The sequence below is a fragment of the Castanea sativa genome, chromosome 11 (genome assembly GCF_040712315.1).
Source record: "Castanea sativa cultivar Marrone di Chiusa Pesio chromosome 11, ASM4071231v1".
Classification (NCBI taxonomy): domain Eukaryota; kingdom Viridiplantae; phylum Streptophyta; class Magnoliopsida; order Fagales; family Fagaceae; genus Castanea; species Castanea sativa.
This window is the reverse complement of record NC_134023.1, coordinates 8,711,357-8,736,894: the sequence shown is the minus strand read 5'-3', so window position 1 is coordinate 8,736,894 and position 25,538 is coordinate 8,711,357. Positions and strand designations below refer to the sequence as shown.

The 25,538-nt window shown below is 33.0% G+C and overlaps 1 protein-coding gene and 1 pseudogene across 1 annotated transcript; both read right to left on the bottom strand.

The window, feature by feature from the left end:
* Nucleotides 1–5,819: 5,819 nt before the first annotated feature.
* Nucleotides 5,820–19,993, bottom strand: LOC142615425 (wall-associated receptor kinase-like 10). The gene is made up of 3 exons (XM_075788174.1): nt 19,148–19,993; nt 13,329–13,451; nt 5,820–7,099 (listed from the first exon to the last, which is right to left on the bottom strand). The coding sequence occupies exons 1-3, from the start codon at nt 19,974–19,976 to the stop codon at nt 5,898–5,900; spliced, it is 2,154 nt and encodes a 717-aa protein (XP_075644289.1). The 5' UTR covers nt 19,977–19,993; the 3' UTR covers nt 5,820–5,897.
* A 178-nt stretch (nt 19,994–20,171) lies between these two features.
* Nucleotides 20,172–22,668, bottom strand: LOC142616015 (putative disease resistance RPP13-like protein 1; annotated as a pseudogene).
* Between the last annotated feature and the right edge of the window lie 2,870 nt (nt 22,669–25,538).

The window sequence follows — 25,538 nt, the reverse complement described above, 5'->3', positions numbered from 1 at the left end:
TAGGCATTTCAACTCTACTATGCATGTCTTTTGCCTTTTCTGTATTGGGCACCTATTTAGGCATTGGCAGATGGAAGAGTGGTGGATTATTACAAAAATGCAATGCAAAACATTACGTTTTCCTTTTTTTTTTTTGTGGGATTTTTATTAGGAATTAACTTATGCTAGTTTCATACCATTTAGACACCTTCACCATCACCCTCCTGTTATTTCCATCAGAATCCCCACGTTGCTAATAAGTAATAACTTTTCTGACCTCACTCTTAAGTTTTCTTTGGTAGATAACGACATTTCTGCCCATATCATGGCCTGAAAATTATTTTTCTTCAAAGTTTGAGTAAAAAAAAAAAAAAAAAAGAAGCAAAATGAAAGAAAAGAAATTTTTTTTACTAAGAATAAATTTTAAGTATTTATTTTAGTATACAATTGAGTAAGCATAAAGTTCATCCAACAAATACCAATTCTAAAACTGCTTTTACTTGTTTAGGGCTGTGCAATATTATTATTATTATTATTATTATTATTATTTTGGTAAAATAGTAATAGGATTTTTACTCATTTTGCTCCTATTTCATGATGACCCTCCCCAATGACCTCTTGAAAAAGAAAAAAAGCCCAGGTTTTACATTGGAAGTTGGATATATGTGATAAATATCCCATGCCCATAATCATTTTGCTTCTTCCATCAAGACATGCAATCATTCTTCATTGCTACCTAATTCCATTTTAATATTAGAGCATAAGATTCTGAGTTCGATTCATGCCTTTACTTTACCTCTTATTTAAAATGTTTAATTCTCACATGTTGAGCTCCCACTTATTAAAGGAAAATTTAGGCTCACACATGAGGAAAAGTGGTAAAATGATGGATAAGTGATTAAATTCATTATTTCCTAATAGCTTAAACTATTGGAATATGATATATTTAATCATTTAACCACATAATTCTAACAAACTATAATTAAACTCATGGATTGCTTCTTCATCTCTTTTGATTACAATCTTCTTCACATATTGATACAAAGTACATTCTTCCTTGTTATGCGTCGAACTTTGGAGGCCTTTTCTTCTGCTTATCACTGAAGTATCAGATGTCATACATTCTCAAAGCAGCAACCTTGGTATGTTGGATAACAGTCCTGAATAAGTATCTTGAATTAATATTTAGTATTCTAACCTGATATTCTTTCTCTCAGGTAGTTTTTCTCATGGATTTACTTATTTTGTACACTATATCCTGTGCGGTTGCAATTGAAGCTCTTAAGATTTACAAGCTTGTTCCTTTCTTCTTATCTCTGGAAAATATAAGAATGGAATTGCATGTTTGGGCTATAATTATTCAAACATAAAAGATAATCTTTTTTTTTTCTCAGAAAAATTGATTTCATGCTTGATATAATGACCAAACTGTCAAGCCCCAAACCCAAAAGGGTCCAAAGTATGAGAAAACATCTCAAAGGTACCTGTAGATTTTTCCCTTTTGAACAATTCAATCTAAATAAATCATACCAAGTACTAATATCAAGAATTATCATAATAATTCCATTAAATATACTCTCAAAGTAAGTCAGAGCTCTATGCAATAATTGCAAGGACCATTGGCCACAAAGGAATGGAGGTCTGAATAAATAATTACATATCATCAGCTTGTCTCATCAGTGAGAATAAAGTCACAACCACTATAATATACAAAAGAATAAGTCAAACCTACTCTAATATATACATCATCTAATATGTTCATCACATAAGTTCAACCTCCATCAGTAGTTAGTCTAACTACTATTAGCTACCAAAAAACTGTCTCAAAATGATCGTTGCTTACTTTGAAAATTTTTGTAAAATAATGGGATGAGACAGAGCCCAGTAAATAACATAATTAATGAGGGTGGGGAAGATGCAAGTTTCATGATGATAAACAGTTTACAAAGCACGTTTTAACTTGAGAAATTTCTAACTGAATACTGCAAGAGTATTTTCAATTATACTATGACAAGAATGATTAAAACAGTATAGCACAATGCTTTTTTTTTTTTTTTTTTTTAAATATCTCAGTGTAAAATTATATACTATATATTTCACAAAATATCTCAACATAAAACTACATACTATACATTGTGAGCAATAACAATTAACAACACCATTTCAAACCAGAAAATCCAATCCAAGGCCACATGACAATCTCCGACACAAAGCAGGAACTCATTGCCGACACAAAGCTGGAACTAATCTGCCAACACAAAGTGGGAACTCATCGCCAACACAAAGTCGAAACTAATCTGCCAACACAAAGCCGGAAATCATTGCCGACACAAAGTCATAACTCATTTGCCGACACAAAGCCAAAACTCATAATCATCACAAAGACGAGTGAAAAGATACCAATGTCACACAGACTATAGTATCTAACTAGGTAATCACATGTCATAGCCCAAGGGTAAAACATGAAGAGCTCACAATTTACATGAAATCAATACACAATTCAATTTCAAGTAACTTCACAAAATCTTTGAAATACCCAATATATTCACAAGTTCAATTTTAAGTAGCTTCACAAAAACCTTTGAAATACCCAATATATTCACAAGGTTCTCAAGGCCTTCAAACTCACTCCTTGTCAAGAAGATTTTGTATTAATTTTCCCAAATATCACAAGTCAAGATAAAACATCTTTAAATCTTTCAAATAATACAATAAATCCATAAAATCTATTCTCAAGAATTTAATCGAAGATGTTAATTTTTTTCATGCTCACAAATCATGTATTTCCTCATATGCAATAAGAAATATGATGCACTTTCAATACTTCATGTGTTTCCCATAAATAATTAACAATAATAGTATACAGTATGTTTTAGGATAACCATGAATAATGCTCCAAAATGGGTTTAACCATAAAATGCTTTAGTGCTATAATGATATTTTTTTTAAATCCCATTAAGAAGCCACTTACCGTGCAACTCGCAAAGAGCTTAATTCTCCAAGCTCTATAGGAGATTAGATAGAACCTCAAATAAAATATGTGAAGGTGCTTAGAGGTTCTTAAGGATTTTTCGGTGATCTTGCCGGAAAAAATGATGGTAGAGATGGTGGTTTGGAGTGGAGTAGTGGTGGTAGAATGTGAGGGAGAAAGAGAGAAGTGTGTGTTTGAGTTTTGGTGTCAAATGAAAAAGAAAATGAGAAAGATGAGTGACATGGCCGGCCAAGAGGGAGAGAGTGAGATATTTTGCAAGATGTGTGGTTGGAATTCTTAGGAATTAATGGGAAATTATAAGGTCCTCATGGTGGACAAGCGACGTGGTCCACCATTCCACTAAAAGACTCCCACCTGTTTAAAATTGCTGAGAATAAATTTTTTTTTAGATAGAAATTGATTACTGACTCAGCAATTTTAAATAAGTGAAAGTCCTTTAGTAAAATGGTGGATAAAGAGGACGCTATAATTTCTCAGAATTAAGGGTAGGTGGGTGGGGCTCACATGGGTAAAAAATCTGACCACCCTCATCTTTTTTTTTTTTCTTTTTTTGTCACTTTGACTGGGACGTTACACAAAAATATGATTAATTCTGTAAGATATTTAAAGACAAAGGTGTCAGCTGATTACTTATCACCTTATATACCCTATTTAAAGGTTTAGTTCTTAATCCAGTTTAAGATACTGCTGTGGAAAGTCCTCGAAGATGAACTGTATTACTTCTGATGGAGTTCCATCTTGGTCATATAATCTATATATAATATAAAACCGAAAATTTTGATTTTTTGTTAATAATATGTTGACACGTCACCTATGAGGTTTCATAAATTTCCACACCATTATTATTTTTTAAATTATATTTATTTTAGTTAAAAGGCTAAACAAATTTGAAATATTTACAAATCCTATGAACCTAACGCACGCACTTGCCAAAAAAACCAAAACTCTAACCCCTCTCTCTAACCATCTGTAAGTCTTCTCATCTTTTTATTTTTTATTTTTTGTTGGAAGAAAAATGTTACTAAGAAGAGCAAGGGGACCATGTGCATCCGTTATTTTATCAAACCATTTGGGTGAGGTAGTGTTTGATATTTAGTTCTTCTGTTTATGTAATTGTTAAACAAATATTTATATTTGTTCCTTTATCAATTGTTAGGTTTTTTCTTTTAGGCTTTTTGTTTTGTTTTGGCTTTAATTTTGGGACAAAACTTAGATACAGTATCTTAAGTACGGTTTCTTAGGTTCTCCTTTTAAGATTCAGCTATGTGGCTACTTAACTAAAAAATATACTTTCATTCCATGAGTAAAAATCCACATGGCAGTATCTTAAAAAGGGAACCTAAGGAACAATACTTAAGTACTGTATCTAAGTCTTGTTCTTAATTTTGTAGATTTTTATCTTGGTTCATGTGATTTCTTGTTTGATATTAACTTTTGGCATTTAATAGGATATAGGCTTTTAGGTATATTGCTTGGTTGGTTTTGATTGTGATTATTGAGTTAGATTTGATTTTGATTTAGAATTCGAGCCAAAGTTATGTGGCCAGGGAAGAAAAGGTAAATAAATTCACATCCCATAATTTCAATTAACTATTTCTTTTAGGAGTTTTCTACAAAATTACTTGGCTAATTCACACAATCATAATCTGATTATATTAACCCCCTTATCTATTAGGTAAATATTTAACGGTTGGGTTGGGACATTTTGCAAAATTGGTAAATGGAACTGTCGTGTGAGTTGAAATTCAGATAGAGATTATGTCCTAATTTTTTTAGGAACTCCTCTAGTATCTATGTGGAAGTGGGAGTTAGAGATGTATTTTTACTGGATTGTCCCTACGTTTTGTCTCTACTTAAACTTAGGGTGCAAGGGTATTTTCGAACAATAGAATTGTCCATCCCTAATAGGAGAAGCCGTTTCAATAATACTCTCTCTGCCCCAAATTGTTAGGCCTGTATTCTATTTTGGGATGTCCCAAAATTATGTCCTGTTTGAAAAGTCAAACACCATTAATTTATTAACATTCCCTTTATGCCCTTAATTTATTTGTGGGAGTAATTTTTTTAATTAAAAACCTAAATTTTGAAATCCACTATACACGCCATCTTTGTTATCCACTTATCCTCTAGACATAATTCTAATCTAAGCTTGATTTACTTAGTACGAGTAAAATTTATTTACTTTTAAAGATACAGAGTAGTAGATAGTAGCAAGATAGAATTCTAATCTACCATATTAAAATTTGATTTAAAGATAAAGATTGAATTTGGATTAGGCTTGGTGGCTATAGAATTTGGATTTGAATATAGGTTTGCAAATTGTAAGAATAGTATACTAAAAGAATTTGAAATCTACAACAACTTTGAAAATTGCTTGGCTGTTGGCGCCAATACTAGAAATGTTTTTTTTTTTTCTTAAATAATTTTTTGATAAATTTGTTAAAGGGTAATTTAGGAAATTTGTAACTTTTTTTTAAAGAGATAAGACAATTAATGATATTTTCCTAAATAATTGGATTTTTCTAACTAGGCCAAACAATTTGGGACGGAGGTAGTACTACACACACACACACACACACATATATCATGTGACGCAATCTTAGAAAATAAAACAAATTTAAAAAAGAAATCAAATTAACATGCAAATCAAAATTATAAAAAGAATAATTATGTTCTTAAGTTAGAAAAACAATTAAATATTTGCCAATTTACGTGAGCAATATTACAATAAGTTCATATTATAAATTATATTATTCTTAAAAATTTACATTTTTCCTTTTCCTAATGTCATGTAAATAATTGAAGCTTATTTCTCAAATATTATAATAATTAATGAGTATTATAAATTGGTCATAAAACACTTTTTAATAAAATATTTAAAAATAAACTAATAACATACACGCGTATCATGCAGAACATTAGCTAGTTAAAAAGATAACAATGGGTGAGCATCTGAAGATGAGGCTACACCACTGTCTGCACCTGACATTGTTGATGTAGAAATGACATCCCATTGCTCGTACATTTCACTTCTAACATTTTCAACCTCTTCATAATTTTGTTGAACATTAGGAGTTGTTCGCAACGTTTGAATTGCCTCCAATTGCATTGCAACTTCTTTCATTGTAGGTCGTTTCTTCCCACTCAAGTTTAGGCACATTTTCGCAAGGTTTGCAACTGCTATGATTTCTTCTTTTTTAGAATCCTTCATAACTTGAGCATCAATAATATCAAGAAAATTGTTTTCTTCCATTGCATGAATGAAATATGTGGCTAAACTTTTGATTTCTGGTGTCCTTGTAGAAGAGATTGCTTTTTCTCCAGTTAAAAGCTCAACGAGGACAACACCAAAACTGTAAACGTCACTCTTTTCTGTAAACTGACTTGATTGGAAATACTCGGGGTCCAAGTATCCAAAAGTGCCCTGTACTACAGTGGTTAAGTGAGTTTGATCAATGGCAATGGATCTTGAAGTCCCAAAGTCTGCTATTTTTGCTCTGTACTTATCATCTAAGAGTATGTTTGTACTCTTAATGTCTCGGTGGTAAATGGGCAAGGAAGCTGCTGAGTGTAAGTAGAAAAGAGCTCCTGCAACTTCTGTGGCAATTCGTAAACGCATATCCCATGTTGAAGGAAACTCCTCATTTTGGACATGAAGATATTGGGATAGGGTTCCATTAGGAATGAATTCATAAACTAGCAAAGGAACTTCTGTCTCCAAACAACAACCAAGAAGTTTAACAACATTCCTATGGTTAATTTGTGAAAGAATGACAACTTCATTAATGAATTCTTCAAGTTGTTTTTCTTCATCAATTACCTTGGACTTCTTTACGGCAACGATTTTCCCATCTACTAACATGCCTTTATAAACAGTGCCTTGTCCTCCTTGACCAAGTATTCTATTCACATTAAAATGGTCAGTGGCCTTTTCCAGATCCTTTGAATTAAACAATTTGGTTTTCTCAACATTGGCTTCTCCTGAAGATAACTGTTGTTGTAACAATAAGCCACCATTTCGTTTGAAGAACTTCTCCTTACGTTTAATGTTCTTCCTTTTCATTATCACTTTGTAGGACCACCATCCACCAATTAGCAAAAATAGTAGCCCAAGGCATGTGCTAATAACTGCATATTGCAATAAAATGGAAAAGAATTACTCCTTGTAGTAAAAGTTATAACAGTTTCGAGTAAAGTAGAGACACATCTTCTCTTAATGCTAAAAAAAACTAGGCAAACAATAGAAGAGAAGGAAACATTCTATTTTACAAGATCACGCTTACAAAACACCCACATCAGATCATTTATTCTACTTTCCATTTTAATTAATACTCATATTTGTTCCTTTAAAAAAAACATATTTTATCTTAAATCTCTCTCTCACATGTTCTCCTCTTAGCCATCAAGTTACTCTTCTCTCTTCTCTCAACCCTCAACTCTCTTTCTTCTCTAACATCTCTCTTTCTCTCACATTCTCCTCTCAGCCATCAATCTCTCTCACGTCCTTTCAACCCTTAGCTCTCTTTCTCCTCTCATATTTCTCTTATCTTAGTAGCTTTCTTTGTGGCAAACAAAATTGCACTTGTGGAAGCTTCGAACACCTGAAAAAATCACTTTCTCTCTCTTTGTTTGTTAAAGCTTATCATTTTTAGATCTATCTCATCCTGTTTAAAGCGTTTTGCCACCACTAGGTTTGGAGTTGATTTTGATTTTGGGTTTGGGTTATGGGTTTTTAGTTGATGGCTTGAGTTTGGGTTGATTTTCTAAAGATTTTAGGTTGATTAGGTTTGATTTTTTGTTGTTGTGACAGGTTTTGGTGGTGGTTGAGTGTGTGGTGGTTGGATGGTGGTGGGTGGACGGTGGGATACTAGGGTTTGCTTTTGGATTTAGGTGGTGCTCTTGTAGGTTATGTTAGACCGTGAGAGAATAAGAGGGAGATAGAGAGTCTGACAGGAGAAGTCAGGGAAATTAATAAAACATTAAATACAAAAGTACCGTTATCGTGTATATTTACATGTTTACTGTAGCAATTAATTGTGTAAATTTACACAATTTTAACCAAACTAATTTGGGAGAATTTTGGGGTCAAAATGTGCAAAATTTGACAAATTTTCTATTTTACATTCATTGATGTGAATGATCTAAGAGTTGTTGATGAAGGGAAAAGATTAGGAGAAATTTTTCTTTACCTCCCTAAACTATACCTCCTTTTGCACTTACCTCGATAAATATAAGAATGCATTACATTTTACCCATTAAAATATACCATTTTTACACTTAACCTCCTAAATTATTATCCATGAGATGAGGTGCAAAGTATTACACATGTAATAGTTTAGGGGGTAAGTGTACATTTCCATAGTTTAGGGAGGTAAGTATCAAATGAGGTATAGTTTAAGGGAGTAAAGTGTGATTTCCCCAAAAAATTATAGAAAAACTTGGTTGATCTCTTACACTATGTTTGTTTCCATGGAAACCTTGTGTAAAATTAGTTTTCTGTGTTTTTCAGTGTTTGGAACAATAAAAAAAAAAAATGAGTCGAAGGAAAACTATCTTTTGTCAAAATAAGAAGTATGACTTATTTTTAAATTCCACTAATTTTTTTGGAGAGCAACTCTATCTCACAATAAGATAAATAAAATAAGTAAGGAGATTGTTTTTTAATTCATTTAAAATCAATATATATATAAAAGCAGAGACCTCATGCGAGAGTGCATGAGGTTCTGCCATGTGGCGCTCTATATGAGTTATTTGCAATCCTCTTTATTATGAAATAATGTTTTCCAACTTCAAAAATTAAAACAATGCAGCTTTTATGTTTAGCACTTATTGCTTCATCAAAAATCAATTCACTTCTTCCTCTCTCCTAACTCTTCACTTCTTTCCATAAAAAAAAAAACTATTCACTTCTTCCGGACAAATAAAAAACTTTCACTTCCCCGTTCAAATTTAAATGCACAATATGTATAAGCACCTGGCAAAGTGAGACCAAGCTTTGCACTATTACACCTTTACAATAATATTATACTTTCCAAGTAATTTCTGTTGAGATCAAACCCATCTTAAATTTTTTAAATTTCATTCATTCTCTTTCTTAACTCTTCACTTCTTCTAGCAAAAACACAAACAAAAAACTCTTTCACTTCCCCTTTCAATTAAACGCACACTATTGTACCTATTTCTTTTGAAAATTATATATTGATGGATCAACGATTCCTCTTTGAGTTCATGGATAAAAGCTCCTTTCTTAGTGTCTGTAAATAAATAAATAAATATTGCCAACTCTCTCTCTTTGTTTCTTTCTTTCAATTTTTTTTTTTCAAAATTTTATTTGGGATACTAAGTTTACGGTTTGCAATGTTTAAGGGAAGATAGACTCGGGTAGATTGAAGCTTCAACTTTACCATGTTTTGGCCGGGGACTAAAGTCACTAAACACAAGGAGAAAATGCCACCAGCCTCTAATTTATCAAACCCTTCTTCAGTATCTAAGGGATACAAAATACTAATACTCAATTTGTTCATTCTTTGTTGTTGTTTGGTAATGGGTTTTTGATAATCGAACTAGATGGTGGTTTGTTTCTTTTCATTTGAACTATTTACTGGTTGAGATTTTTACTGAGCCACACTGTTTTTGTAATTCATGATTTGGCTTTTGGTGAGTGATTTAAATATGTTACATGAGGATGTGATTAAGAAAATTAGTTGAATTGGGTAATATTTAGACCCTAAGGCAAAGACAGGTTGAGTAACTAATCTGGTTTTGTTGGGCAGGTAGAAAGATCAATGAGGAAGAAGCTTAATCAATAAATCAAGCTTAATCAATAAATCAAGCTCCTCCAAGCCACATGTAGTCGGAGCACAAATACATGTATCTCTATGGATTGGGTCACATTCAAAGCGCCAATGGAGGCAAAACTTTTGTGGGATTCAAAGTGCAAAGAGCCCAAGAGTAATCATATATTTTATTTTGAATCCATAGTATTTGATAAAATGCTTGACAGAAAATTTATAATTTTTATTTGGTTGTATGATGTAGCAGCCTATATAATTGACATAAGTGAAACAAATTAAATTAGCTACGGGTAAGAAAGAAGTTATTATTTTTAGGTGAATAATTTTCTTTTACCTATTGAGGGGTTAAGTATTATTTGGTAGCAAATTTTTAAAATAATCACCACAATCTACACATATTCTATGTCCTACTATATGATAGAAACTCAATTGTCAAAAATAAGAACAAAGAAAGAAACAATAGAACCCTAAAGGTACAAATTAAGAACTAAGTGGGCAGAAAAAAAATTATGTGATGTCTCCATTATTTGAAGGTTAGCCTAGAATCTATATAAACTCAAAATGGTATTAAAAAATTGTTAAATATATTATACTGGTACACCTTTGTTAAAAAATTGTTTTATTATTTTTTTTTTTATAGAAGATAGAATTTCTATTCTAGCCTAATTGACATAAGTGAAACAAATTAAATTAGCTACGGGTAAAAAAGAAGTTATTATTTTTAGGTGAATAATTTTCTTTTACCTATTGAGGGGTTAAGTATTATTTGGTAGCAAATTTTTAAAATAATCACCACAATCTACACATATTCTATGTCCTACTATATGATAGAAACTCAATTGTCAAAAATAAGAACAAAGAAAGAAACAATAGAACCCTAAACGTACAAATTAAGAACTAAGTGGGCAGAAAAAAAATTATATGGTGTCTCCATTATTTGAAGGTTAGCCTAGAATCTATATAAACTCAAAATGGTATTAAAAAATTGTTAAATATATTATACTGGTACACCTTTGTTAAAAAATTGTTTTATTTATTTATTTATTTTTTTTATAGAAGATAGAATTTCTATTCTAGCCTAATTGACATAAGTGAAACAAATTAAATTAGCTACGGGTAAGAAAGAAGTTATTATTTTTAGGTGAATAATTTTCTTTTACCTATTGAGGGGTTAAGTATTATTTGGTAGCAAATTTTTAAAATAATCACCACAATCTACACATATTCTATGTCCTACTATATGATAGAAACTCAATTGTCAAAAATAAGAACAAAGAAAGAAACAATAGAACCCTAAAGGTACAAATTAAGAACTAAGTGGGCAAAAAAAAAATTATGTGGTGTCTCCATTATTTGAGGGTTAGCCTAGAATCTATATAAACTCAAAATGGTATTAAAAAATTGTTAAATATATTATACTGGTACACCTTTGTTAAAAAATTGTTTTATTTATTTATTTTTTTTATAGAAGATAGAATTTCTATTTTAGCCTAATTGACATAAGTGAAACAAATTAAATTAGCTACGGGTAAGAAAGAAGTTATTATTTTTAGGTGAATAATTTTCTTTTACCTATTGAGGGGTTAAGTATTATTTGGTAGCAAATTTTTAAAATAATCACCACAATCTACACATATTCTATGTCCTACTAAATGATAGAAACTCAATTGTTAAAAATAAGAACAAAGAAAGAAACAATAGAACCCTAAAGGTACAAATTAAGAACTAAGTGGGCCGAAAAAAATTATGTGGTGTCTCCATTATTTGAAGGTTAGCCTAGAATCTATATAAACTCAAAATGGTATTAAAAAAATTGTTAAATATATTATACTGGTACACCTTTGTTAAAAAATTGTTTTATTTATTTTTTTATTTTTTTATAGAAGATAGAATTTCTATTCTAGCCTAATCTAAGTGTATATGTGTGTGAAGGTCCTTCCTAGAGACTTGAACCACGACCATTGCCTCCCACACCCTATAAGTACTTATACTTGTGGAGTGAGTATCGCACCAAGGGTGTGCGGTGGTTAAAAAATTGTTAAATATGTTGAATCATGTCTACCTCAACCATCATTGAAACTACTTGCTTTATTTATTTATTGTTAAATATCAAAGTGTGTTTGTTGCTTTGCCTAGACATGAATCACTATGCAACCTTAGCACCGCTATAGTTAAAATATTATTGAAGATGCTTCTTAGGGTCAATGCCTTAGTTAGACATTTCGTATGACAAGGGATAGGTTCAAGGAGTTTGATATGCATAATGCATGCTTGCAATTAATTGGTTTACGATCAACTGAAGATGCTTCATAGGGTCAATGCCTTAGTTAGACATTTCGTATGACAAGGGATAGGTTCAAGGAGTTTGATATGCATAATATATGCTTGCAATTAATTGGTTTACGATCAACTGATGGTAGACAACAAAAGATGCCTACATGCTCTGAAATTTCTACTATAATTGCAGGTGACCTTAGCAATGAAAATATCCACCATTTATGTTATAATATATGTACAAAAATTTCAAAAACCATTTTATATAAAAGCTTACAGCATTATCCGCGCAACGCGCGGGCAACCTTCTAGTTGCTACCAAAGATAGGAAATTGAAATAATTTTATAGAAAATACTTTTTAGATAATGACTCATTTTCTAGAAAATATTGTCTCAGAAACAAACACAACGTTAATGTTTCATTTTATGTACAACTTTTTAAAACCTTACTTTTTCCCGTCTTTTCTCACTTTTTCAATTTTTTTCAAGGTACAAGTATATTTTAATATACTTTCAACAACAACAAAAAATATAAGGGAACGCTATATATTCCCTTGCTTAAATAAGTTGTCCCAAATAGACACAAATAAATATATATTCCCTTACTTAAAATGGTTATAAGGGAACGCTATTCCTCCCAAAAGTATAAATAATACTCATTCTTTTAATGAACAGAGATGAACTACTAATTTTATACCTATTTAAAAGAAATGGCAAATATATCATAAACAATATATTAATAAAATTGATTTTTTTTTTCTATTTTATTTCTTCTTCTATAAACTCTCAAATACACTAAAATTTTATTCCATTATGATCTCATTTTCTCTATTATTTTTCATTTCATTCTTTTATAATCTCCCAAACATGGAATAAATGATAGGATTTAGAGATCTCCAAAACATGGAATAAATTGATAGGATTTAGAGTGGGCATAACGTGATATTAGTGTAATTCAGTAGTTGTCTTTATTATCCTAGTTCAGTTGAGGACAGTCATGGATTCCCATTGTACTGATTGGAAAATAGTAATTTTTTCATTATCTTTTTTTTTTTTTTTTTTTAATTTTTAGATTTGTGCTTATTTGTTTATCAAGTGGATATTTGATAAAAGTTCCCTTAATTAAGACATGAATCCTCAAGAAAAAAATCCATTAAGAAGAATTAGTCCAGAATAGTAAAAATGAAGCTGTGAGTCACGTTTAAATTATTTTAGAAAGTTAAAAAAAAAATTAAAAAGGCAAAAAACTTCTACCAATATTGTAGATTTCTGAGTGTAAGAAGACATACCTATTGCAATCGCATAGGTCTTTGTCCGAGGAGGCTCGATGATTAAACATTGGTATGAACCTATAGTATTTACACAGTGGAAGCTCGAAGAGCTACATGGACTACCTATGCATTCGTCAATATCTGGCATGTAATGACAAACATGAAACATAACATTAGAATTTAGAACATTCAGGAACAAAACCCAAAGTCACGTTGACATTCACCCAAAAATAGTGATTTTCTGTGTATTGTGTTGCATCTAATAGTATCGGCACTCCTTTATCAAACAAATAATAGTATCGGACTCTTTTACATTGTGTAAAATGTGGATGCTTGATATGAAATTAAGGATATTGTGTAAACATTTATATCTAGGAATGTGAAACAAGAATTGGCTAATCAATATATATATATAAAAACAGAGACCTCATGCGAGAGTGCATGAGTTCTGCCATGTGGCGCTCTATATGAGTTCTTTGCAATCCTCTTTATTATGAAATGATGTTTTCCAACTTCAAAAATTAAAACAATGCAACTTTTATGTTTAGCACTTATTGCTTCATCAAAAATCAATTCACTTCTTCCTCTCTCCTAACTTTTCACTTCTTTCCATAAAAAAAAAAAAAAAAAAGACTATTCACTTCTTCCGGACAAAAAAAAACTTTCACTTCCCCGTTCAAATTTAAATGCACATTATGGATAAGCACCTGGCAAAGTGAGACCAGGCTTTGCATTATTACACCTTTACAATAATATTATACTTTTCAAGTAATTTCTGTTGAGATCAAACCCATCTTAAATTTTTTAAATTTCATTCATTCTCTTTCTTAACTCTTCAGTTCTTTCTACGTCTCTTAAGTCTTAACTCTTCACTTCTTCTAGCAAAAACACAAACAAAAAACTCTTTCACTTCCCCTTTCAATTAAACGCACACTATTGTACCTATTTCTTTTGAAAATTATATATTGATGGATCAACAATTCCTCTTTGAGTTCATGGACAAAAGCTCCTTTCTTAGTGTCTGTAAATAAATAAATATTGCCAACTCTCTTTCTTTGTTTCTTTCTTTCAATTTTTTTTCAAAATTTTATTTGGGATACTAAGTTTGCGGTTTGCAATGTTTAAGGGAAGATAGACTCAGGTAGATTGAAGCTTCAACTTTACCATGTTTTGGCCGGGGACTAAAGTCACTAACGCTCTGTTTGTTTTAGCAATGACGTTTTCTAGAAAATGAGTCATTTTTCAAGAAATATTTTCTATAAAACTATCTCATTTTCTAATGTTTGGTAACAACTTTAAATGAGTTAAAAAACAACCTCCTAACTTCCCTTATTTAGTTTGCTGTGAGATATAGTTGTTTTCCAAAAAAATTTAATAGAAAACAATTTTTAAAAATAAGTCATACTTTTAATGTTGACCAGATATAGTTTTCCTTTGACTCATCTTTTTTTATGCTACCAAACACTAGAAAATATGGAAAACTACTTTTACACAAAGTTTTCCATCGAAACAAATGGAGCGTAAACACAAGGAGAAAATGCCACCAGACCCTAATTTATCAAACCCTTCTTCAGTATCTAAGAGGTACAAAATACTAATACTCAACTTGTTCACTCTTTGTTGTTGTTTGGTAATGGGTTTCTGATAATCGAACTAGATGGTGGTTTGTTTCTTTTCATTTGAACTGTTTACTGGTTGAGATTTTTACTGAGCCACACTGTTTTTGTAATTTATGATTTGGCTTTTGGTGAGTGATTTAAATATGTTACATGAGGATGTAATTAAGAAAATTAGTTGAATTGGGTAATATTTAGACCCTAAGGCAAAGACAGGTTGAGTAACTAATCTGGTTTTGTTGATCAAGTAGAAAGATCAATGAGGAAGAAGCTTAATCAATAAATCAAACTCCTCCAAGCCACATGTAGTCGGAGCACAAATACATGTATATCTATGGATTGGGTCACATTCAAAGCGCCAATGGAGGCAAAACTTTTGTGGGATTCAAAGTGCAAAGAGCCCAAGAGTAATCATATATTTTATTTTGAATCCATAGTATTTGATAAAATGCTTGACAGAAAATTTATAATTTTTATTTGGTTGTATGATGTAGTAGCCTATATAATTGACATAAGTGAAACAAATTAAATTAGCTACGGGTAAGAAAGAAGTTATTATTTTTAGGTGAATAATTTTCTTTTACCCATTGAGGGGTTAAGTATTATTTGGTAGCAAAATTTTAAAATAATCACCACAATCTACACATATTCTATGTCCTACTAAATGATAGAAACTCAATTGTTAAAAATAAGAACAAAGAAAGAAACAATAGAACCCCAAAGGTACAAATTAAGAACTAAGTGGGCAGAAAAAATTATGTGGTGCCTCCATTATTTGAAGGTTAGCTTAGAATCTATAGAAACTCAAAATGGAATTAAAAAATTGCTAAATATATTATACTGGTACACCTTTGTTAAAAAATTGTTTTATTTATTTATTAATTTTTTTTATAGAAGATAGAATTTCTATTTTAACCTAACCTAAGTGTATATGTGTATGAAGGTCCCTCCTGGAGACTTGAATCCCGACCCTTACCTCCCACATCCTATAAATACTTATACTTGTGGAGTGAGCATTGCACCAAGGGTGTGCGGTGGTTAAAAAATTGTTAAATGTGTTGAATCATGTCTACCTCAACCATCATTGAAACTACTTGCTTTATTTATTTATTGGTCAAGTACCATGTACAACTGTCCGCAAGAGCCTTGACAATATCAAAGTGTGTTTGTTGCTTTGCCTAGACATGAATCACTATGCAACCTTAGCATTGCTATAGTTAAAATATTATTGAAGATGCTTCTTAGGGTCAATGCCTTAGACATTTCGTATGACAAGGGACAGGTTCAAGGAGTTTGATATGCATAATGTATGCTTGCAATTAATTGGTTTACGATCAACTGAAGATGCTTCATAGGGTCAACGCCTTAGTTAGACATTTCATATGACAAGGGACAGGTTCAAGGAGTTTGATATGCATAATGTATGCTTGCAATTAATTGGTTTACGATCAACTAATGGTAGACAACAAAATATGCCTACATGCTCTGAAATTTCTACTATAATTGTAGGTGATTTTAGTAATGAAAATATCCACCATTTATGTTATAATATATGTACAAAAATTTCAAAAACCATTTTACATAAAAGCTTACAGCATTATCCGCGTAATGCGCAGGCAACCTTCTAGTTATATATAACGGTAGTCCAGCCCCAGCTCATGATAACATTAGAGGGGTGTTTGATACACTATAATGTGACAAACATTACAACAATATTATAGTAATATGAATTTTATATATATATATATATATATATATATCATTGTTATGGATATAATCAAAATACCATTGAAACAATCCAAATGACCAAACTACACTCCAAATGTTCAAAATACTTGCAATAGAACGTCCAATATAACAAAAATATCCCTAAAGTGCTAGAATGACAACAAAAAAAAAAAAATCACAAAATTTCTAAATGACCAAACTACTCTTTAAAATTGAAATTATTCATGAAAATGTTATGAACCAAATATAAGAACGTTAAATCCATGAAATATGATGGGAATGTGACTAATGACCATGGTTTTAAAAAATCGGACCGGACCAGTTGGTTTGACCAATTCAACTGAACATGAGCCATTAATCTGATCCAGTTATGACAAATAACTGAAGAAGAGCCAAAAACCGGGAATAATCAGAAACCGACCGGTTCAACCATAAAAATCAGGAATTAGTATGGTATTGAACCGGTTTTTCAAAGCTTTTTTTTGCAGTAAAAATCTTCTTTTTTCTTGGTGAGGACATATTTTTGCAATGAAGTTTTTTTTCTTAAGATTGGCTATGCTTGAGAGAGTGAGAAAATGATTGAATGTTCATGCTTAGCCTTGCAATTAGCATCTTGGAGTGGTATTTACAGATCTTCAATGAGAAAGAGAGGAATGAGAGGAATCGATGATAGTATTGCAAAGATAGATGATAGATCTAACTTCCTGTGAGAGGGAGAGAAAGAGAGAGAGAGAGAGAGAGAGATGGACTCTGTGAAGGAAGAGTTTTTTATGGTAAGTAAAGTGGGGAGTGGAGTGCTAGATTTACGAGGTGGATTAGAAAAGAAAAGAAAAGAAAGCAAAAAAAAAAAAAAAAAAAGAGTAAACATGTGTGGCTAGGAGTGGGAGAGTGAGAAAGTGAAGGGGTAATAATAGGTCAGTTCTTGTCTAGTCATCCGACTTTGGGTTTTTTTATTTAAATTTTCTTGAATAAAAAAATAGTTAAAGTTATACTATAATTTATATAAACTAAAAGATGAAGCTTAAATACTAAATAGTTTATTCTTTGTCAACAATTACGGACAAGAAAAGAAAGGTGATATGAAAAAAAAAAACACTTTCTATTTTTTCTATCTTCTTAATATAAGTTATTTAAATTCAAAATTCATATAAAAATTATTTTAATATTTTAATTATATTAATTATGACGTCATCAGTTTGATTATTGGTCCAACCTGGTTGAACCATAAAACTGATAACCAATCTCTTTTTCAGTTATTTTTCCGTTCCAGTTTTTAAAATCATGCTAATGACTCAAACAACGTAAACTTATATTGTTAAAAACTTAAAATATAATTTTATAGATAAAGATTCCAAAAATCTAACATCACATGAATGAAAGAGTAATGCAAGGGACATGTAAAAATGCACAACTTTGTGCCATAACTCACCACGTGGTGAGTTGTGATTAGTGAAAGTGTGTCTCTGCATGGCCCACCATCACACATTCACCAATCACAACTCACCATGTGGCGAGTTGTGGCACAAAATTGTGCATTTTTATGTGTTCATAGCATTTTTTTGAATGAAAAGTCCCTTTAAATTGAATGTACCCTTATGAGAGAGGTCGTTTTCCAAATTATCAAGATGAATAATTTTGAAATATCTAATTGATGAATTGAAAGTTCATTACCATCGGAGCTTTCACTCTTCCAATCTTGACAATCCTTTGAAAGTTTCAACTTTTTAGTATCAAGAATAAAATTCATATATTGATTTGGTAGTATTTAGCAATTTAATTTTCTTGTAGTAGTCAAGGGCACCGTTCATGTATCTCTCCTAAGTCTTAGATATACTTCCCTTCATTTAGATTTTAAGAAAATAATTATTGACAGATGGAATACTATATAGAATAGACAAAGTTTAATAAAGTTTTAGGGAGAATATTAATCAAGTTGAAAATTCAAGGAGAAATTTAGGACTCAATAGAATACTATAAGTGGGAAAGCCAACACCGCCTAGATCAAATTTTATGAGAGATCAAAATATGTCATAGAAGTATGCAATTCTGATAGTTGTGTAACTTGAATAGAGAAAAATCCACCATTGATTGAATCAGCTATTACTGATGATGTATTGCATGTATTTATCTTTTTCTTAATAAAGTTACAATTTTCTTATTAATAAAAAAAAAAAACAAATTTAGTTATTTATTCAAGTAGTCCACTTTCTATAAAGATTTTTTTTTTTTGAAGATACATGATAAGCATTAAAAAAAGAGAACGAAAAAAAATGAAGTAAAAAGAGGAAGAAATAAATATATTCACATAAATAAATATACTCACTCCTACTCACCTTTTTATTTTATTTTATAGATAATTTGATAGTAAGGGGGAGGAGGAATTTGAAATAGTAATATATATGACAACAACAAATCATGTGATGCATATTTAATTTTGTTTTAAATAATAAAATCAATAGACGACAGATGAGGTAAATGAGAGAGGTAGTTTACCTGTACATCGTTCAGGTACTTGAGGATCAGGAAAATAGGGATTTCCTTCAAAGCCTGGTTTGCAAGAACATGTTAAAGCTTTCTGAGAACCCAGTGATGAAGAATGAGTAGCACAACTATAGGTTGAGTTAATATCATCATATTCACGTGAGAAGCTATTTCCCAATACAAGAGAAGATAATGTTGAATCGATGAGCCATTCCAATACCACAGGAACGTGGGACATATTTTGGATGTCAGAGGGGCTTGTTAAATTGGTCTCGAACCACATCTGTTCTACTATGAATGCATACTTGCAAGTTGAAGATGGGTGATTAGGGTCTATTGGCTTTAGAGATAAAGAAAAGTCCTGGAGATCTGAAGGGATGGTGGTTTGGCAGCAGTTGATGCCATTGCAACCATTGCCTCTATTTATGGCTTTGTTATCACAAACGGACATGCACCCACAAATAACGACATCTTCTGCATCGTTCAATGACGCAAAATTGTCGCAACCAATGGCAATGAATCTGTTTCTGGATTGGGAGAAGACAAGACTTCTTGCTGCTAAGCTGTCAAATGGTTTGGTCTTTGTACCATTAGAACAACTAAAAAACCTTGGATAGTTGACGCGAAGTGTGCCGTCTAATGAAATGTCCAGCACTTCGAACTGGGTGAAGGTAGTAAACATAGGTTTGGGAGGACTGAAACTGTGATTGCAATCTATCCGATACGAATCGGAAATGTAGCAACCTGGTTCTATTCCAAAAGGGTATGGAATGCTAACGTTCCCACATGATTGACTACATGAACTGTTTACCAAACCCACTGCTTTTACAAATGCATTCATTGACCCCAATAAAACAATTATTTGAAACACCACCATCGCCTCCGCCATATCTCTCTCTCTCTCTCTCTGTGTGTGTGATAACCAATGTAGTAAGGCTAAGCCTAGAAGCCCTCACTTGTTATGATAAAGGCAAAAATATCTACTTCTATAGAAATTTCACAGAGGACCAAGTCAATATCGATGTCTTAAAAAAGTCTAGCAGCCATTATTGACCGAGGCTATGACAATTAACTGGAAATTTATTACATTGACACCGACAATGGGATGAATAATAGCAGAGACAAGATTAGCAAAAAAAGTAAAAACTAAAAAATGTAAAGCAGAGACAATATATTCGAAGATTTTGTTAAACTGAGGCTCCCTTTGAAATAGTCTCTCCCCTTCATGTCTTTTTAAACTTTTTTTTTTTTTTTTTTTTTTTTTGTCTTTTAGCATGTCAAGAACATCTATTGCAATGCTTGCATCTTGTAAATCACTAGGTGTCCCCCATTTGATCTTTAGTGCATCTAAATTCTTCTTACCATTTAAATTGGCCCTTCTTGCATCCTCAGCATCAAGCACATTCTCCAAACTTGAAATGCAAAGTCTTCCCCGAAAAAACTCCATGTTCATCAAGTCTCCTTGGATCCATTATCTTTCCTCACAACAAAATTGGATAGTGTATGTAGGTTCTTTAATTTTTCTATTCCCACTAGCATTTCTCTAATTAAATTGGCATTTGTAATGTCGAGATACCAAAAATTAACTAGATCCCTAATTTTCTCCAGTAACTTTGTAAGTTTGTGACAACCTTTCAACACCAATGTTTGCAAATTGTATAGAGAACTTGTTGATTCTGGTAAACTTCTAATTGGAGTATTAGAAAAGCTACGATATCTTAGATGTTTCATATTACCGATTGAGCTTGGTAGCTCAATGATGTTATATCCACGTAAAGATAATACTCTTAAGTATCTTAATTGTGGCAATATACAATTAGGAACATAGTTTGTTAAGTAGTTTTGGAACTCTATTTGTAGGGGTAGGAATGTTTGTAGATGCATATCTTTGCGAAGGTTTCCAAACTTTTTGATGCCATCACAAAAACACTGAGTGTAAGAGAAATGTCATACATTTGTAGAAACCTTAGATTGCTTATTACTACCCAATTTATCTTCCATTCTATAGCACAAGCCTCTTGCTGCCCATTCAGCCAAATCATGGATGAGATCATGCATGACAAAGAGTGATTCATTATTACTTGATTGTTGAAAGAATGAATCATGAGTAGATCATGAAAATATTCAACACCAAGATCTTCCATCGACTTGTTTCTTTCTGTTACTTGAACCAAACCTTTTGCCATCCATTACAAGACAAGCTCATTCTCCTCAAATTTATAATCTTTTGGGAATAGCGAACAATACACAAAACACCTCTTTAAATGTGAAGGGGGGTATTGGTAGCTCAATTCAAGAACTGGAATAATACCATTTTTTTCCCAAATCTTACTATTTAACACATTTTTCAATTCTTTAGGATTGCGTTTGGTGCGTAAAGCGCCTCCAAGTTCTTTTGCTGCCAAAGGTGACCCCTTGCACTTGTCTAAAATCTCACTACCAATTTCTTCAAGTTCTGGATTCGCAATAGAATTTGTTGACCCTCATGCATGTTGGATAAATAGACTCCAACAGACATCATTTGATAGCACTTTCAAGTCATAAGATTGAGTAATTCCCATTATTATTGACCCACTATGATCCTGAGTGGTGACAATAATTTTGCTTCCTAGAGCCCCAAATTCAAGCGAACAATGTAGTTTAGTCCAATCATCGTAGTCTTTGTTCCAAACATCATCTAGAATGAGCAGAAACTTCTTGCCATGTAATTTCTCCTTCAATTCGACTTGTATTAAGTTTAAATCATTAGCATCGCAGTGCTCAGAAGTGATAGATTGTAGAACTACTTTTGTCAACCTTACCATGTCAAAATCTTCAAAAACACAAGCCTATGCTTTCAAATCAAAATAATTGTTTACATCATCATTGTTGTATACTAGTTAGGCAAGAGTTGTCTTACCCATACCTCCCATACCAACTATGGGAATCACAGAGAACTTAGCATCACTAGATTCACTACACACCAATAACTTGATGATAGTCTTTTTGTCCTCATCCCTTCCATAAGTATGGTCTTCATTCACCAAAGAAGTAGTGGGCACCCTTGATCTTTCTGTTCCAGTCCCTCCATCAGTGCTTCCTCTCAAATCCAAATCATTCTTTTCAGTGACAATTCTTTGTAGTCTTGTGTCAATAGCTGCAATCTTGGACCGCATATTGGCATCAAACATAATAGAATTTGGACTCATCAGACCCACACAACAAGCAGGGATGAACTTTCGTACCTTACTTGTGCAGGGTTCTACATTTAACTTACGTCGCAAGACTTCAATAGCAAATTCATCCAAAATGTCGTCTGCATCATAAGCCAAGTCTTCCAACTCATCCAACCAGATCTTCACCAACCTGTTTGTCTCCTGCTTCTCTTCTACATCATCCAATAATGCATGGATTTTCAGTAACGTTTTCTTTTAGTTGTTGAGGCCAGCATGAATTTGCTCTTGCTGAAAGATCTTTAGCAAATCAAAGGAGGCTAGCTTATCAAACAGCACCCCAAATAATGAGGATAAAGCAACCTCTCTAATTACTGACATGGTTCGATCTTGCTGGTGTTAACGTGTATTGGGTTGTGGGCTTTAGGCCCACCTTGTTTACTTGTACAGCACTCTTACTTATACTACACACATCTGCCTCTTATATAAAGGCACTCATGTATATTCTATTATTCGGAGAAATACAACACACTTATTCAATATTTCTAACATGGTATCAAAGCCATTACTCTAACTTTCTTGTGTCATGTAGTCTTGCCTTTGTAGGTATTTTCCGCTACCTCGACTTCTTTGGTCAATAAACCTTTTTTCTATTCTCTCTCCTGACTACTCCATCGCCGATAGAGGTACTCAAGGTTGAATCTTCGCCACCAGAAGCTTGATCTCTGCCACCAAGGCCATTGCCTCCATTGGATTTTTCACATCGAAACTCTGATTAGGACATAAGACATATTATTATGTAGATTTTCAATCACTCTACAAAAACCGCCAGAAACATCACCATCTGACCACCCACGCGCCGGTCAAATTTTTGGCAAATTCATTCACGCACCTCACGCACCATCAGTGTTGCTCTGATCCTGTCGTCGCTGCCACCGCTGTCGGAATCATCTTTCTCCAATCTACATTATCGGAAAAGAATCGGCCTCATCAGACGTCTCACACGCCGCCTGAAATTTTCTGTAACATCAACTACGCGCCACACGTACTGCCCTGCTGCTCACTGACGTCATTTGCTGACGACATTTGCCATAACAGCCTCAGTTGCTTGCCTGCTAATGTCATCTGCCACATCACCTAGCTGACATCATCATCCAGTCAGCACCCAGTCAGTGTCACATCAGCTTGCTTACGTCATCACTCAGCCAGCGCCTACGCCACCCAGATGATGTCATTACTTGCACTTACGTCAGAGTTGACCATCGCCTTTGACCGTTGACATTGATTGTGCGTTGACCATTGACTTTAACCAAAAGTCAACTTTTTTACAGTCCAGGTGCTCCTTGCCCAGATTTTCATGTAGATTTCATTTTTACAGTCCATTTTTGCATATTTTGCTTCTAAATGAAGAATAAGGACAGGTCTTCTTCTTGTTGCAATAATCATCACCGACAATCCAGCAAACGTTTTTGCAAATTTTGCAAACATCTTAGCCACAATATTGAAACTTGCTATCATTACAACAAATCAGCTGTTTCAATTTCTGCTGCTACTATTGCTAACATAGAGAGTGTCTAACTAATGGCTCCCATCTTTGCACAGTCCAAGTCTTCTCGATCCACTTTCACCATTTCCACAAATGACGTTAAAAACATCATCGCTAATACCATTCGTATGGTTGGTAATGCATCTTATTCCTCTTCTCTCTCAGCTTTATCTGGTATATCTCCTTCATCTTGGCTTATGGATTCTGCTTGTTGTAACCACATGACACCTTACTCATCCTTATTTTCTCAACTTGATCCCGCACCACACCCTTTTAATGTTCGCACAACTAATGGTTCCACAATATTCGGTCATAATATAGGTTTTATCTTGACCTCTAACCTTTCGATTCCCGGGGTCTTTAATGTTCCTAACCTTTCTTACAATTTATTTTATGTGGGCCAATTAGCTGAGTTGGGTTATCACATTACCTTTGATTATTTTGGGTGTATTGTGCAAGATCCGAGGATGGGACAAGAGCTTGGGACCGGTCCTAGAGTTGGGCGTATGTTTCCCATGGACAACCTTCGGCTTCCACCTATTACTCCTGTTTCTATTGCTGCTGTAGTTGCTGTAGTTTCTTCTATTCCTTCCCTTGCACTTTGGCATGCCCAACTTGGTCGCACATCTTCCTTTCGGGTACAACACTTAGCTTCTAGAGGTTTGTTAGGTTCAGTATTCACAGAAAATTTTGATTGCGTTTTATGTCAGTTAGAAAAACAACCAGCTTTGCCTTTCAATACTAATGAATCAATGTACACTAATATCTTTAACTTAATTCATTTTGATGTCTAGGGGCCTTCCTCTGTCTCTAGTATTGGTAGATCTCGATATTTTGTTATCTTTGTTGATGATTATTCCCACTATAGCTGGATTTTTCATATGAAACATCGTTTTGAATTATTGCAAGTATATTCTAATTTTGTAAAAAGGTTGAAACTTAATTTTACAAACGTATCACAATTTTTCGATCTGATAAGGCTCTTGAGTACACTCAATATGCTTTCCAAGCTGTTTTGCATTCCTATGGCACTATTCATCAACTAACTTGTCCAGGTACCTCTCAGCAAAATGGTAGAGCTGAACAAAAACTTTGTCATATTCTTAATACTGTTTGTGCTCTCCTTCTCTCTGCCAAAGTTCCTGCTCCTTTTTGGGGTGAAGCTGCTCTCCATGTTGTTCATGCTATTAATCGCATTTTAAGTCTTGTTATCCAAAATCAAACTCCATATGAGCGCCTTTTTGGATCACCTTCAAACTATCACCACCTTCGCTCTTTCGGTTCTGCTTGTTTCGCTCTTCTTCAACCATATGAGCATAACAAACTTGAGCCTCAATCTAGACTTTGTTGTTTTCTTGGCTATGACAAAACTCAAAAGGGGTATCGGTGTTATGATCCTGTCTCTCATCGTCTTCGCATCTCCCATAATACTGTCTTTTGGGAACATCGCCCTTTTGTCGAGTTCTCTCACTTTCATGCCTCCCTACTACCTCTTCTGTTTTGGAACTTTTTCCAGATGAGCCATAAATTCCTTCTATAGTTACTCTTGATCCTCTTATAGTTACGCTTGATCCTCCTATAGATTTCTCTATCCAACCACCAAATACTTTTGATGCCTCTCCTAGATTACCCTCTAATGACCAGGTAGAAGATGAGCCACCCAACTCTGAGCTTGGGTCTCCTGCTCCTGCTTCGCCTGAAGATC